We start from the raw sequence: 13,562 nt of genomic DNA, 5'->3' as shown, positions 1-13,562 counted from the left end.
CTTGCATTAATTTCAAACTCCAATACAATAGCCACAAACCTTTGGATCAATATCATTATGGTCTGGCGTTTTATATAAAATACCTGCCTGATGGTGACTCAAACATACAGAAAATGACATACACAGATTTTGAGAATACATTAGTACATTTGACATTTATTAACGTTGGGCATATTTTACTTGTACAGTTGGTTACAAAATGGATAAAATTATATTGTAATGTGAACATCTTCTCTTAAAGTTACTATAGGCATAATATACAATTATCTATCTCTTATCAAATTTACAAAATGTGTAGTTTCTTTACTGTATAGAACAAACCATATAAGTATATACTCATTAATAAGCATCTAACAGGTTTTCCCTGTAATATTTACAAATCATGATTTCACAGGATAACATCACTGTACACTGGTACACAACAAAGTAACTATGAGAAAGCTTATTTCTTCATATCTGCCCACAGTGAATTAATAAAACAAAGCTTACTAAAAAAAAACTACAATAGTAGTTCTGTAAAAACAAGTAAAAGGAAAAACACTGAGTGTTTGTCGATACACTTCCACTACTATAATAATATAATCTTTAAAGTCTGGGTCTCAATATCAAGCATGAAGGTCAACCTATGCCAAAATGTACACATTCCAACTATACAGACACCCTTGACAGTGCTTCACTGAAATTTTGATTAAGAAAATGATAAATTGCCTGTGCCATTAATGGGGCCATGGCAACTTAACTTCATCCAATACCAACAGCTCCCTGTCAAGGGCAATTCCAATTTCTCTAGAAATTACTCTTAATTGTGAGATTTTTTTTCTTAAGCCAGATGCAGAATTTAGTAACTCACATAATATGCTGATTCAGAGCGAGGGCAAAAAAAATGAACCTATTCCACTCATGTTGACCTTTTTCTGGTGCCTTATTCAGCACTCTCTGTGGAAATAGTAACACTACTGCACACATTCTGCTGACAGGGAGGATTATACTGAGACGACTTTAGAAGACTATCATATAAAGCTGAACCCATCAACCACAAACTTGATTTATTGACTTTAACTAGCCCAGCTTCCCTACCTTTTGCTAGTTTTTCATACCATTTGATACGGTTGAGTTAATATGCTGGGGGTTACTTCAGTTGCCCTATTCAAAGGCCAATTCCATAATGAGAAATGGGATTGGAGCCCCATGCAAGACATGAGACTACATAAGCACAGGTCACATGGGGACTGGAGTGCTGTAGAATGAACCGAAAAAAAAATACTGATAAAAATTATTAAGAATTCAAAAACCTGCCCCAGTAGCCTATTTCCTGCAGTGATAAAGGACTCTGATAAACACTGCAGGTGTTGGGACAGCCATAATCCGTCTTAAAACTGGAGGACCCATGGCTATGACTCAAATGTGACATGGCAGGAATCAAGGACAAAATGCTTAGAGCTGAAATTACGGCAAAAATCAAGTGGTCTTCCAGCAAAAGCAAAATACTATTCCTTTCAGGACAAAAATAGAAATTTTGAGGCTGAAACTTGTAAAATGAAACTAAGACTACCACAGAGACAGACACATTGTTTAAAAATACCATTTCAGTAGTCTAAATAAAAGGTCCAGTTTTAAAAAGGCAAGGGTGATCTTATCCTTCTAAACCCTTTCAAGACTCCTGACCTCCTTAAAAAATTTACTATTCCCAGCTTACATATCTCCATGGAAACTAGTAATCCTTTAAGTATGCCATCAGTTCTCATCAGGAAAAAGCCTCCAGCAGCAGAAGCACAGGGTCTACTTAACAAGCAGATTGGATCTAGGATTACAGCTCCTTACCAGGGGACCCTCTCGCAGTGTTTAGATATAATTTAAGTACAACTATCGTTTACAGCACCAAGCCTGGCAAAGCGCCACTGAAAACTAATTAAAAATGTGAACACTTAAAACTAAGAGAGAGAGAGATTTGAAATATTATATCAAATAAATATGCATGTTATATTATCTCTTTATAACTTACTTAGTCTTCCCTGGTATTTTCACTTAAGTATTATATTCTGATATAATATCCGACCTTTAAAAATTTTACTGTGAGTAAATTTTTTCAACCCCTAGAAAAAATTAGGTAAAATTCAATTTTTGCTACACTCCCTCAATCCCATGGCATTTCCATTCACTCAGGTATTGAATTCTGATGCCTATCCTGTTTACTTCCAAATCCAACTTGCACACCTTGGATTTAAGCTGGGATTTCTCAGGCTCAGTCCTATCTGTTCAATCTAAGTGACACTTTGGAAGTTTTGATATCAACAGGGGTTCCACAGTGAAAGCAGCATTATGTTTAATTTGTTTAAAGCAACTCCAAACCTTTGCTGCTTCCAAGTAGGGAGTGATCTACTTGGCATCTAGGCCCACACTAACACATACATTTTTTGGAAAAATGATTTAAGATAATTCACTATGGCTAAAGAAAATGATAAATATTTCAAACATTTTCTCCCCAAGTAATCAGTTTTGGCAGAATTTTGCTCAAACAAAATGTATTATAAGGTTAGTCCCGAATTTAGTAATTCACTCTCCATCATGGGTGGGCATGATCTATATGAAGGCAGGCACATTGAATTAATGTATTAGTAACATTTGTATGTAATAAACTATAAATTATAAAGAATGTATCTGTTTGTTACAACTCTTGTAAACAGCTGCTGATCTGGGTCCCATAACAGCATGTCAGGTGAAAGTCTAATTTGAACATGAAACATGCCATACCAAGCACCTATAATTAGAGATACACCCACCAAATTTCAATCTGATATGACCACAATATATCTCATACAAAGTATAACCTTAATTATATGTGGTTCCACATCTTGTCATCCTGTGTCCACCGTGTGGTCAATCCAGTGCTCATAGCATTAACATACAGGTTCCCAGGTGACCAGCTGTTCATGGATTACTTAAACTTAATGAACTATATCTTGACCACTGGTCAATAATTAATCTTCACCATACCTTGATGCCATCTTCCAAACAAATTAAAACGCTGGGTTTCAGTGTGTTTGTATACCAGCTTTACATATTCTGCTTAGATCAATGTGTAACATCCCTTCCCAGCTGCAGAGCATTGCAACAGTTCACCTGCCTAGACAGACAGTATCTAGAGGATGAACTACAGGTATACCGCTGTGTAACTTTCAATGCAGTGTTGACTTAAATGAAATTGAACAGACATTCTATTTATCTCTGTAGAGACACCCATATTCTCTCTGTAAAAACAAAGTGCATCTTGTTATTTAGAGAAGTCATGCAAGCTGTTCAAAACTGGTGGAATACATTCTGTATATAAAACATGTTATCAGTAACAATAACTATAATGATAAAAAGACAGTAAACATGTGAAGTTGTTCAAAGCGCCTTCTTATAACATCACGTCATGTTGCCAAGCATCACACCATGGCTTCGTTCTTTGCACCAGGAGAAAAAATCCTTGAATAAAATCTCTTCCAAGAGTCAATAGTTTTGCCCGACCATATCCAGAATCCTGATGTGATTCCCACTATAAGGGTCATAAGGTATTTAATCATAAATACAATGAAGTCTGGCTTGGATGAACTGTAGACACTTGGGCAGGGAAATATGTAGGCTATGCAAGCCTTGGTGCTATACCACCACTTCATCCAGTCATCACGGAAAGTCTGTTCATAGAAATAACATGCTATTACTATTGTAGCTGGCACGGTGTACAATACTGAAAAAATTCCTATTCGCACCATGAGTTTTTCTAGTTTGTCTGTTTTCGTGCCATCATGTTTCATAATAGTCCTAATACGAAATAGAGAGACGAATCCTGCTAGGAGAAAAGAAGTTCCAATAAGTAAGTACACAACTAGAGGTGCCAGGACAAAACCTCTTAAGGCGTCAGTGTCAAAGATTCCAGTGTAGCAAACACCACTCAGAACATCTCCTTCAACTTTCCCCATTGCTAAAATTGCTATTGTTTTGATTGCTGGGACAGCCCAGGCAGCCAGATGAAAATACTGAGAATTTCCTTCGATAGCCTCATGTCCCCATTTCATTCCTGCTGCCAGGAGCCATGTCAGTGTGAGAATCACCCACCAGATTGAGCTAGCCATGCCAAAAAAATAAACCATCATGAATAAAATGGTGCACCCTTCTTTCTTGGTACCTTGAGTGACAAATGGCACAGTATTGGTTGTGTCCGTGATTCTAATTGGTGTACCTTTCTCATCTTGTGATTCTATTTCAATATCCCTTCTAAAACTATTACACACTACCTCATCTTGTATAATAAATCCAGTTAAGTATGCTATTGCAACAATGAGGTAACATCCAGAAAGGAAGATAATCGGGCGTTCTGGGTAACGAAATCGCTGCATGTCTACCAAGAAGGTGAGTACAGTAAATAATGTGGAAACAATGCACAGAATGGACCATGTTCCAATCCAAATGCGCGAAAAGGTTTTCTCAAAGTCATCTGTGAAAAACATATATTTACATGGAGCACCACAATCATATTCAGTATGGCCATCGATTCTTAGACGATAATTTGTCCCTGGTCCTGTTTGGAATGGTTCAGGACAGGTACCAAATTTAAACTGATTGGAAGTCTCTGTATGGTTATCCTGGTTATCAGTATTACTGCCCTTGTCATCAGTATTGTCTTTGCCACCACCGTCAGGGTTTGGTGGTGATCTTGTGGTGACAACACCACTCCTTGGAGTAGTTGATACTACAGGGTCCACTGGTTCCGTAGAATTCTCTCCAACACAGAGACCCGACGAAGGAAACTTGTCACAGTCTAAGGCGTCGGGCCACTGGAACCCGAACCTATTCATGAGGCTTTCGCAGCCATGTCTAGCTTGAACACAGAGCGACCGGCACGGCGGGATGGCTGACTCTAAAACCGTACACACGGGAACGTACATTGTGCAGAGGAAGAATTTTAAACTTGGACTGCAATCCACTTTGACCAAAGGGAAAAACTGATGAACTTCTAAGCCCGCTTCTTCTTGTTTTTGGTGGTTTAGTAAATTAGGCATTATAGTCTGGTTATACTGGATATCTTTGCAGAGAGGGATAGTTATTGGCTCACAACGTCCGTGTTCTGGTTGATCGACGGAAAATTGAGCTTCAGTCATTACGATCCAACTAGAAACCAAAATCAACACGATCCCACTCACCGCAAACCTCTCCATTTTCAGTTCGATTATCTTTCCTTCAAATCGATCACGATACAGTGCTCCTTTTAAGTCATTTGAAACTATCCTTACCCGAGAATATATAAGTAAATCCTTCAAACTGAATCAAACGACCTTCTCTCCCCTCCGAATCATGGCTGCCTTTGTACGACACTTTGAAACAGACAAAACATGTAGAGTCAGTGTCGAGATCACCTTGCCATGCCTCTTTACATTTTCATATTTGCACAGTGGAAATCTGAACCATAGGCTATGGGGTATCTTAACACTGTTGAACCAATCAGCTACCAGAAGTTCATAATGTTATCTTTAAGTCGCTCGTTGATTGGTTGATTCCCAATTAGGCATGATTTACATTACAGCTATTCCTCCACACTCCCTCCGGGTGAACAAATACAAGCTTTAAGTTCTCAATGCAAAAGAAAGCGTTCATTAGGAGAGGAAGTTTGTCTTTTCTCCTGTGGACAACGTAAATTTGCAAAAGCTTACTTTACTTGTCAGATTTAAGGCGTAAATTCCGGAGGTGAGATTAAAAAGTGCCCACCAAGCCTCGCTGAAATAGCATGATCGAGGGTGCGATACACTATCAGTTAAAAGGATTTTAATTAGTGCGGCTGTGTGCTGCAGACCATATTATTATCCCAGTGTTTTCTTTACGATTTAGGAGTACCAGGTGACCACTGTAATGATCAGTTGACACAGTGCACCTGGGGTCCTGACAATGGATCTTCCAGGCGATAAAGTCAAATAAACGACATGGTGACATTTCCGAGTGACATCTGTCAGCCGTCTTCTTGTCGCTGTTTTCCCAATTCTTCGTGTTGCTTTTTGATAGTTACTTTCTAATCGCATTTAGTTGTGATTATTTACAAGCTGGAAGCAATGATCTTAAATGTCGCGATTTATGCATGGCTTCCCATACAGTCGCCGTTGAAGCAAGTGAAGAGACTGCTATGCCAGCAGTGGTGGTCGTTAAATTACCTGACCTCTTGTCTTCTTTGCCGCTAATGCTACCTGGCCTGGGGGAAGTACACGTTACTCTTGCCGCTACTGCTTTGACACGGCAAACGTTGCACCAGGAGGATTTAGATAATGCGACTGGTCTTTTCATACGAATATGTTTTCGCGAATGTGAATTAGAGACAAAATATTACCGTTCGTTATCCTGTCACTTATTTTTTTACAGACGGTGGAGAAAATGAATATAAGTTACTGAGTAGAATGTTCTCAAGAACAATTTGACGTAAACATGGCTTCATAACTATTACGATACTGTTTATCTTTCATAATTAAATAAATAACGCATTACTTCTGTTTTGTTCACAGAGGAATCTACACAAAGGCACCTTATCTCCAATATTCCCGTTAATCTCCTGATCCGCCATATACCCCCAGGAGTCAATTATCATTGTGGCTGTTGTCATGGCCATCATTTTAGCAAATATAACCTACTTAAACAGTGTCAGAACTTTGAATCAACTGACTAAATTTGCTCAGTGTCGAATAAGGGAGCTGAAGCCATGTGAGTTCTTTATTTCGATTCGGGGATTACCGTCTTCATTATTCTCTCAAGTTCCATTGTTTGACTTTTCGCGCGGGTAGTACCACACGTAAATTTGCAAAGGGCTCAGTTTCTTTCAGGAATTTGGTTTGTTGCTTACATAAAAGAAATAAACGGTAATTAAGAATTACTTTCGTCATTTATTCATCCGCTATTATATACCGAAGAAATGTCCACCTATTCATATGCGCTTACATTAGCCCCTGGGGTTCCAATATTGCGTCGATACTTTTTAAATTTTTATCGCTTATCCTGTGGATTTCAATTTTAAAAAATAATAAAGGTCCAAAACGGTAAGCAAATCAAATGTTAGGCAACCTTTAATTTCTTTTCATTTTCAGAGTCGATTCTTCCCGTATGCCATTCTCGGTCTAAAGCCGTTTATGAAAATGCGTCTGAGGATCCCCTAGCACAGTCATGATTTTTTAAATGTTGCAAACATAACCTTCAGATTAAATATCCCACTTATATCAAGAAGTTCATAATGTTTACATATGATCTGTCTTTATTATCAATTTTATGCATTTTACATACTTTGCTGTGCAAGTCAAGTTCATAAGGTATGTTACCATATATATATAGAAGTCGATGCATATGTGTGCTGAACACACTAATAATCTATACAGTCTGTGAATAAGACATATATATATGTGAACTATTGTGATTGTTTCTTTTCATCTTGTATTCACATTTTTGTTGATATTACCCTTTCAATATGGTTTCTCTCACTGGTTTCATACAGCCTCTATAGACTATAGTAAAATAAGACAAGTTAACTAGATAGCAACAGATGAGCAGCATTAAAAAAACTTGCAACCAGTTGCTTTTCACACCATCTGATGCATCTCAAAAAGCATTTACCCACACTGTGGTACAAGTATGTAAAATTATGGGGACCACTTAATATGGCACCATGAACATGGAAAGCTTCAACTCTGCTGAGAACATAGAAATGTCTGGTGAGCTTTCAGTGCATCACTTTTAAATATCATACTCCTAACGTAACACTTCAAAAGATATCTTATGCTTTGAGCTCTCTGTGAAATTTCAACCACCATTTGGCATCTAGTTGCATGATACATGAATTGGTAAACAAGGAAAAGAAAACGATCATGCAAAAATCTCATTGTTGAAGCTGGTTTCACACAAACAATAGACAGCTGTCAGTTAAATAACCGACATGGATGCACAATAAATATACCCTCATGGTTCTCTACTGCCTCATCTGCATTTGCGTCACAGACATTTCAAAATATCACATTTTGAATTAAAATATTTTGTTACATTTATCTAATGAGTCAAGCAAGCACCTAAATTTAATTATATTTGAAATACTGTAGCCAATAAGCAAGTAGTTTTCTGCCAAAAATATTCAACACTCTCAAAGCATTTTTGTTCGGATCCATGACATCTACCTAAGATGGATTCTATGCTTGCATATTTTACTAATGATTATCAAGTAATTTTGTCACATGTTCACCTGTAATAGTTTCATTAATTTTGGTATTGTATGTTCTGTCATTACATTACTATATTAAAATATAGTATGGAAACATAAAAAGATTAAAAAGGAGAAGGAAAGATTACTCCACTGAAGTGATTTAAGTAAAGCTTGTGCAAAACTCACTAGTATATTCTACTGTGACTGCACAAAAGGAAGAACTTCCTTCATAACAAACATTCTTGCTCTTGTACCTACCATCAAGTGATGTAATTTATATTTAGTATAAATAAACTTTAAAATTAAGTTGTGTCCCTATTATCCTTTTTATTTTAGCCAGGAGATGTGTCTATGTGACATGGTCTTGTTATAAACGGAAATCTATTATTTTCAAAACATACTCTATGATAAATAACCATCCATCTCAGATAAATTAAATACAATTCAATCTATGTACTTTCCGTAACCACCCTCTCAAAAAAGTGCAAGATTCCAAAAATGCATTTGCACTACAGATCCACTAAAAGTGCTCCTCTTCAACCAAATCTAACTATGTATCATTATAAGCATGGTGAAATTATTCCAGCTCATCTGTAAAACTATCTGTAAAACTAAAATTGTTATTCACTCTTGAACACATACTTTCTCAACCAGCTGAACATAAAATATTCATAATTGTTTATGAGATAGAAAGGACCAAAATATGACAGTTTTGGCAGAAAAATGGAAAAGAAATCCTTGATGGGGAAACTGATGCATTAAATGAAGAATGGCAGGATTGCACCTGGCATCAGTCCACACGACACATGGGACCACAACATTTGGCACTGGTAGTCTCAGAGGGGTTAAGGGCACTCTAACTAAAGATTCTGGTGAGAAATAAGCTCCTTAAATACACTGGTGACAAAAATCCTTGTCCACAAATTGTACATTGCTAATGAAGTCGATATCTAAAGTGAACTTCTTTGATTCTGGACCACAAGACTGGAAGTATTACAATAATAGCTGATGGTAGTTTACACATTCACATACTAGTAGATGATACACCATCATTCAATTTCCAAGATTGGGAAGATCGTTTTTCTTGTGTACAATCTTATTCTGAGCATAAAAAAAATTTTGTAGATAGCACCAGTTGACTTTAAAAATCAACTCATTTGGTGTGCCTTAAACAGTGATAGTGATTTTTTTTTAAACATTTAATTATTTCCAGAGCAAGGTCTGTATGCATTCTCTCAAATTGCAGGATCCCAACGCTTTCTTTCCAATTCAATAAATTGTAGACATAAAACCCTTTTATAATTATAATGAAATGCCCACTGTACATATTTGAAAATATTCATGTTATCCTCACAAAGTCTTTCACAGAGGTTATTATTTTCAGAAAATAAATCTTCCAAGTTAGTCATGGCATCCCCGCTCGAGTCCCAGTAGTAAGTTTGACCACAATTTCTGCATCACTCATCCCTGAATTAATTTTGACCTTTGACTTCTCAGCATTTGAAAATCCAAACTGATAAGCGCTCTTGATTCTGAGAACAGTTTTTCCTAATAAGAATTCTTTAAAACAACAATCAGATCAAATGTGTAAAAACACATTAACTGCCCACAACAAATCACATCAGCTCAGCTGTGATGGCCTTAAAAACTTAGATTCTTGAATACTAGGTAGAGAAAATTTAATTCTCTTCAAATGACCACTGAAATACTGCTACACTATAGGCCATGTTTTGTTGCATTGATGTCCCATGTTCCAATGTTTGTCATCACTGACCCTAGAATCATGGGGTTCTAACCCTGTGTTACAAGGGGACCACCTTGGGATCACCTGGAAAATATGAAAGTTCACATTTTCAAATCAATCTGAGTCATTGATATCTGTCATTTTTCTTAAATTAACTGCTGCGTTTTGATTAATGTTGACAGATATAGTCCCCATGTATTTAAGGTAATTAACCTTTTTTTTTAGAATTTCCTGTAATCTTCATATTGAGGTGATTCAGAGTGAGTCATACTTCTTCAGTCATGATACAAATTTTTAAAGTATTATTGGTTTCTTAAATGCACTCCAACAAAAATAACTAGAAGATCGTTCAAGTCTGGCATGAAGCAATTTTACAAATTAATCTTATAAGAATAACTTAAAAGGAAAGATATGGTAAGTCATGAAATTAATATGTTGAAAGAGACATAACTCACTAACTGACACTATATGCATTTTGATACAAGATAAAATTTCTAAAGCTACCAATGATTCCTACCTAGAATTGGATAATACTATACTTTCTGGCTTGCTGTTCTCATGTGTGGGTTAGTCCTTATTGTGGGTCTGAGTAATTGGTCTTTTTCTGGTACCAGACGTAGCCCAGGAATGGTGTATATTGAGGCAACTGAAATTGATGGAAAATATTTTCAAAACTCTAAAATGAGACAATGGAAGTCGACTTGTTTATCAACAGAATCAAAATATCTTAGTTTATTTCAAAACATTTTTAGATCAATTGTCATCTCATCTATAAAGTTGCTTTTGCTGCATTAAACGTTTTGCCATGCTGTTCACTGAACGAGTACACAAAAAAGGTTATCCTTAAGCAAATATTATATAAATACCAACATTTCATAACAATCATAAATGTTGCACCATGTTATCAATACAAATTCAGTATAAAACATCATCTTTATATGAACAAAATCTGTACCATCAGGGAGCTCATGTATCCTTGGGGGAAGATCTGAGAAGTAATCATGATACATGGCATTTTTTGCTGAGATCCTTTTGGCAGAGTCCAACTACAAAAAATATATACATATATTCAGTTATTCCAACAGTTACATCTGTTGTTCACTTTATGACTTCGAATGTCTTAAAGATATCACTGTATGTGGTATATCATAAAAATACTTGTCATAAAATTAAGTCATTACCTACAATATTAAGAACTGGTTAACAATGAAAGTTTATTTATTTATTTATTTATTTATTTATTTATTTTTATTTTTATTTTTTTTTAAATGTAAGCATCACAAGATCTTTACCCTATTACTTAACCAACTAAATTGCTATAAAACTTAAGCAAAATCAATCTATTCTGCTAAACAAATTGGATTTAACCAACTAACAAGTTTTGGCAACCCCTTTTCAATGAAATGTAGCATTTCTAAAAAATAGGGATATTCAGCTAATTTGACAGCCTGGATTTAGCCATGATACCTGTAGGAAATGGTTAGCCAGGTCTTCGGCATGGCGCACAAGGCCCAGCTTAGGAATGGCTTGGGACAAACGCTGTCTGGAATACTTGTAAAATTTGCCTAAAATGAAAATATGCCACATATCAAAGCATTTTGTGAAACATTTAAATGAAATTTACCTTCAATGTAACACGATGCAGAAAAACTGTAGTTCCTTCCTTACACAAAAAAGGAATAAATCCAGCTCTTCAATATTTGTTTGTTTCCTTGCTAAGCACTGTCAATTTCTGTTGGCGATGGAATTAAATGACCAAATGTTATAATGAAAGTTTTAATCCCATGACAGAAAATTAATAAGCTTTAACTACATGACATTATAAAAAAATTAACAAATTTTATAAATTCATGTGCACTGAAAGTAGAAAAAATTCTCACCTTTTTTGTAATTTGGAAACCTTGAAACACCTTCCCATGTCTCTTCTGTTGGAGTTCCCAATATCTACAATTTAAGTATTATTTATTTATTACTAACATAGTATATGTAACACACATATTTCCAGTGCAATAATACATAGTAATATACAGAAGAACACAGTTTAAATGAAAAAGTACAGCTGTACTCTCATCCAAGATGCATGCTTACCCGCCATATTTTGTCTAACTGATCAAATGCATCTTTCATCCCAGGAAAAGTGGCCACACCAGATATCATCTCTGTGAAGATACAACCAACACCCCTGGAAAAATAATAAACAAAATAAAAATTAACTCAAATGACTAAATATAGACCAAGTAGTCAGACCAACATCAGGATAAACAAGGGGAACCTGAGTTTACCTCCTCTGAGATACATTTATTTCTCCATAAATCTTTTAAACCAACTCTATATTATTATTATTATTGTTGTTGTTATTAAACTAAAACAATTTTATTTAATCAACAATAAATACGTTAATATTTGATCTCTCAGCAATAACAGTATCCACCTATCAGCAGACTTACCATATATCTAAAGATGTAGTGTAATCTGTAGACCCTAATAATACATCAGGGGGTCTATACCATAGTGTTACCACTTCATGGGAATAAGTGCGACTGGGGACTGACTTGGCTCTAGCTAAGCCTGAAAAAATGAGAAAAGATAACAAATGAAAATGGGTATGGTAGTTGAAATAGGTGCACACACATTGGCATAATGAGGACTATTTATTTTCATATAAGAAAGGAGCTCAATGGAAAACTGCAGCAAAATTTCAATTTAAAATATGTGTAAACTGCAAATCTTGATCAAAATAAAAATCAAATATATTAAAATAAATCATAAAAGTAAATATGATTCCCATGGTAGATTTAGGATATCATGGGGGAGGGGCTACCCCACTTCACCCCACCCTGTCCATATGTGACCTTATAACTTACCAAAATCTGCCAATTTCAGCTCCCCTACTTCACTAATGAGCAAGTTCTGAGGTTTCAAATCCCTGCAAATTGATCAAATAGTAATGAATTTGCATCTTCAACATGTGGCCAATACAGATATTTAAGTAACTTTATACAAAATGATGCAAAAATATTCTTTAAAAAATCAATTCAACTTTCAGAAGATTTTCAGTTCACCATAGTTTAATCAAAATACAACAACAGAGCACTTAATCTTCTGTGCAAATTCAATCTTTAAGCCTTACTGGTGCTGGCATTTAAATTCCCTCCTGAATTCACAAATAGAGGTAAAATCCCCTAGTTACTATTTCATTGGGGATTCAAAAAATAGAATGCAAGGTCTGCACTGTCAATTCCTTGTGCCCCTATGAAATCTTTTATCTTTTGCAGTGCCATTAATATCTTTATTTTGTAGAGTGAGAGGGAGAGAGAGACAGATTAATAGAAAGATGAAATCATGAGAGAAAATACAGTAACACATAAGCTCATCAGGGATTTACACCGAAAAAAATTTCCTACCAATTTAAGTTTTTCAATAATTATTGATAAGACACTTATTTTAAAGATGTACCTCACGCAACTTCAATATTTTTTAATATTCACCTGTGAAGTATCCTCCGTTGATGACAGTATGAAAGCCCTCGTAGTAGTTGAAATAAAAATAACTAGAAATAAAATTTATTACTTCAGTTCTTTAAAAAGGTATATTTGTAGGATATTTCCTCATTTA

At 35.6% G+C, this 13,562-nt stretch overlaps 2 protein-coding genes across 4 annotated transcripts in view; both read right to left on the bottom strand.

Annotated features, from left to right (window-relative positions):
• Positions 1-127: 127 nt before the first annotated feature.
• Positions 128-5,481, bottom strand: LOC106172363 (frizzled-1). The gene has a single exon (XM_013553025.3). The coding sequence runs from the start codon at positions 5,196-5,198 to the stop codon at positions 3,429-3,431; it is 1,770 nt and encodes a 589-aa protein (XP_013408479.2). The 5' UTR covers positions 5,199-5,481; the 3' UTR covers positions 128-3,428.
• A 1,763-nt stretch (positions 5,482-7,244) lies between these two features.
• The window catches only part of LOC106172398 (cyclin-dependent kinase 14-like), a 39,771-nt gene continuing 33,453 nt past the window's right edge, over positions 7,245-13,562 (bottom strand). For all 3 annotated transcript variants that reach the window (XM_087004799.1, XM_087004801.1, XM_087004800.1), the window contains 9 exons: positions 13,436-13,497; positions 12,812-12,873; positions 12,395-12,515; positions 12,036-12,129; positions 11,828-11,891; positions 11,415-11,512; positions 10,903-10,993; positions 10,465-10,593; positions 7,245-10,031 (listed from right to left, as the gene is read on the bottom strand). In XM_087004799.1, the coding sequence (XP_086860925.1) occupies positions 10,481-10,593; positions 10,903-10,993; positions 11,415-11,512; positions 11,828-11,891; positions 12,036-12,129; positions 12,395-12,515; positions 12,812-12,873; positions 13,436-13,497 (705 nt within the window). In that variant the 3' untranslated portion in view covers positions 7,245-10,031; positions 10,465-10,480. The remainder of the gene's footprint in view (positions 10,032-10,464; positions 10,594-10,902; positions 10,994-11,414; positions 11,513-11,827; positions 11,892-12,035; positions 12,130-12,394; positions 12,516-12,811; positions 12,874-13,435; positions 13,498-13,562) is intronic.

The sequence above is a fragment of the Lingula anatina genome, chromosome 2 (genome assembly GCF_051362555.1).
Source record: "Lingula anatina isolate TDL-2025a chromosome 2, LinAna3.0, whole genome shotgun sequence".
Taxonomy (NCBI): domain Eukaryota; kingdom Metazoa; phylum Brachiopoda; class Lingulata; order Lingulida; family Lingulidae; genus Lingula; species Lingula anatina.
This window is presented reverse-complemented; position numbering and strand designations above follow the sequence as displayed.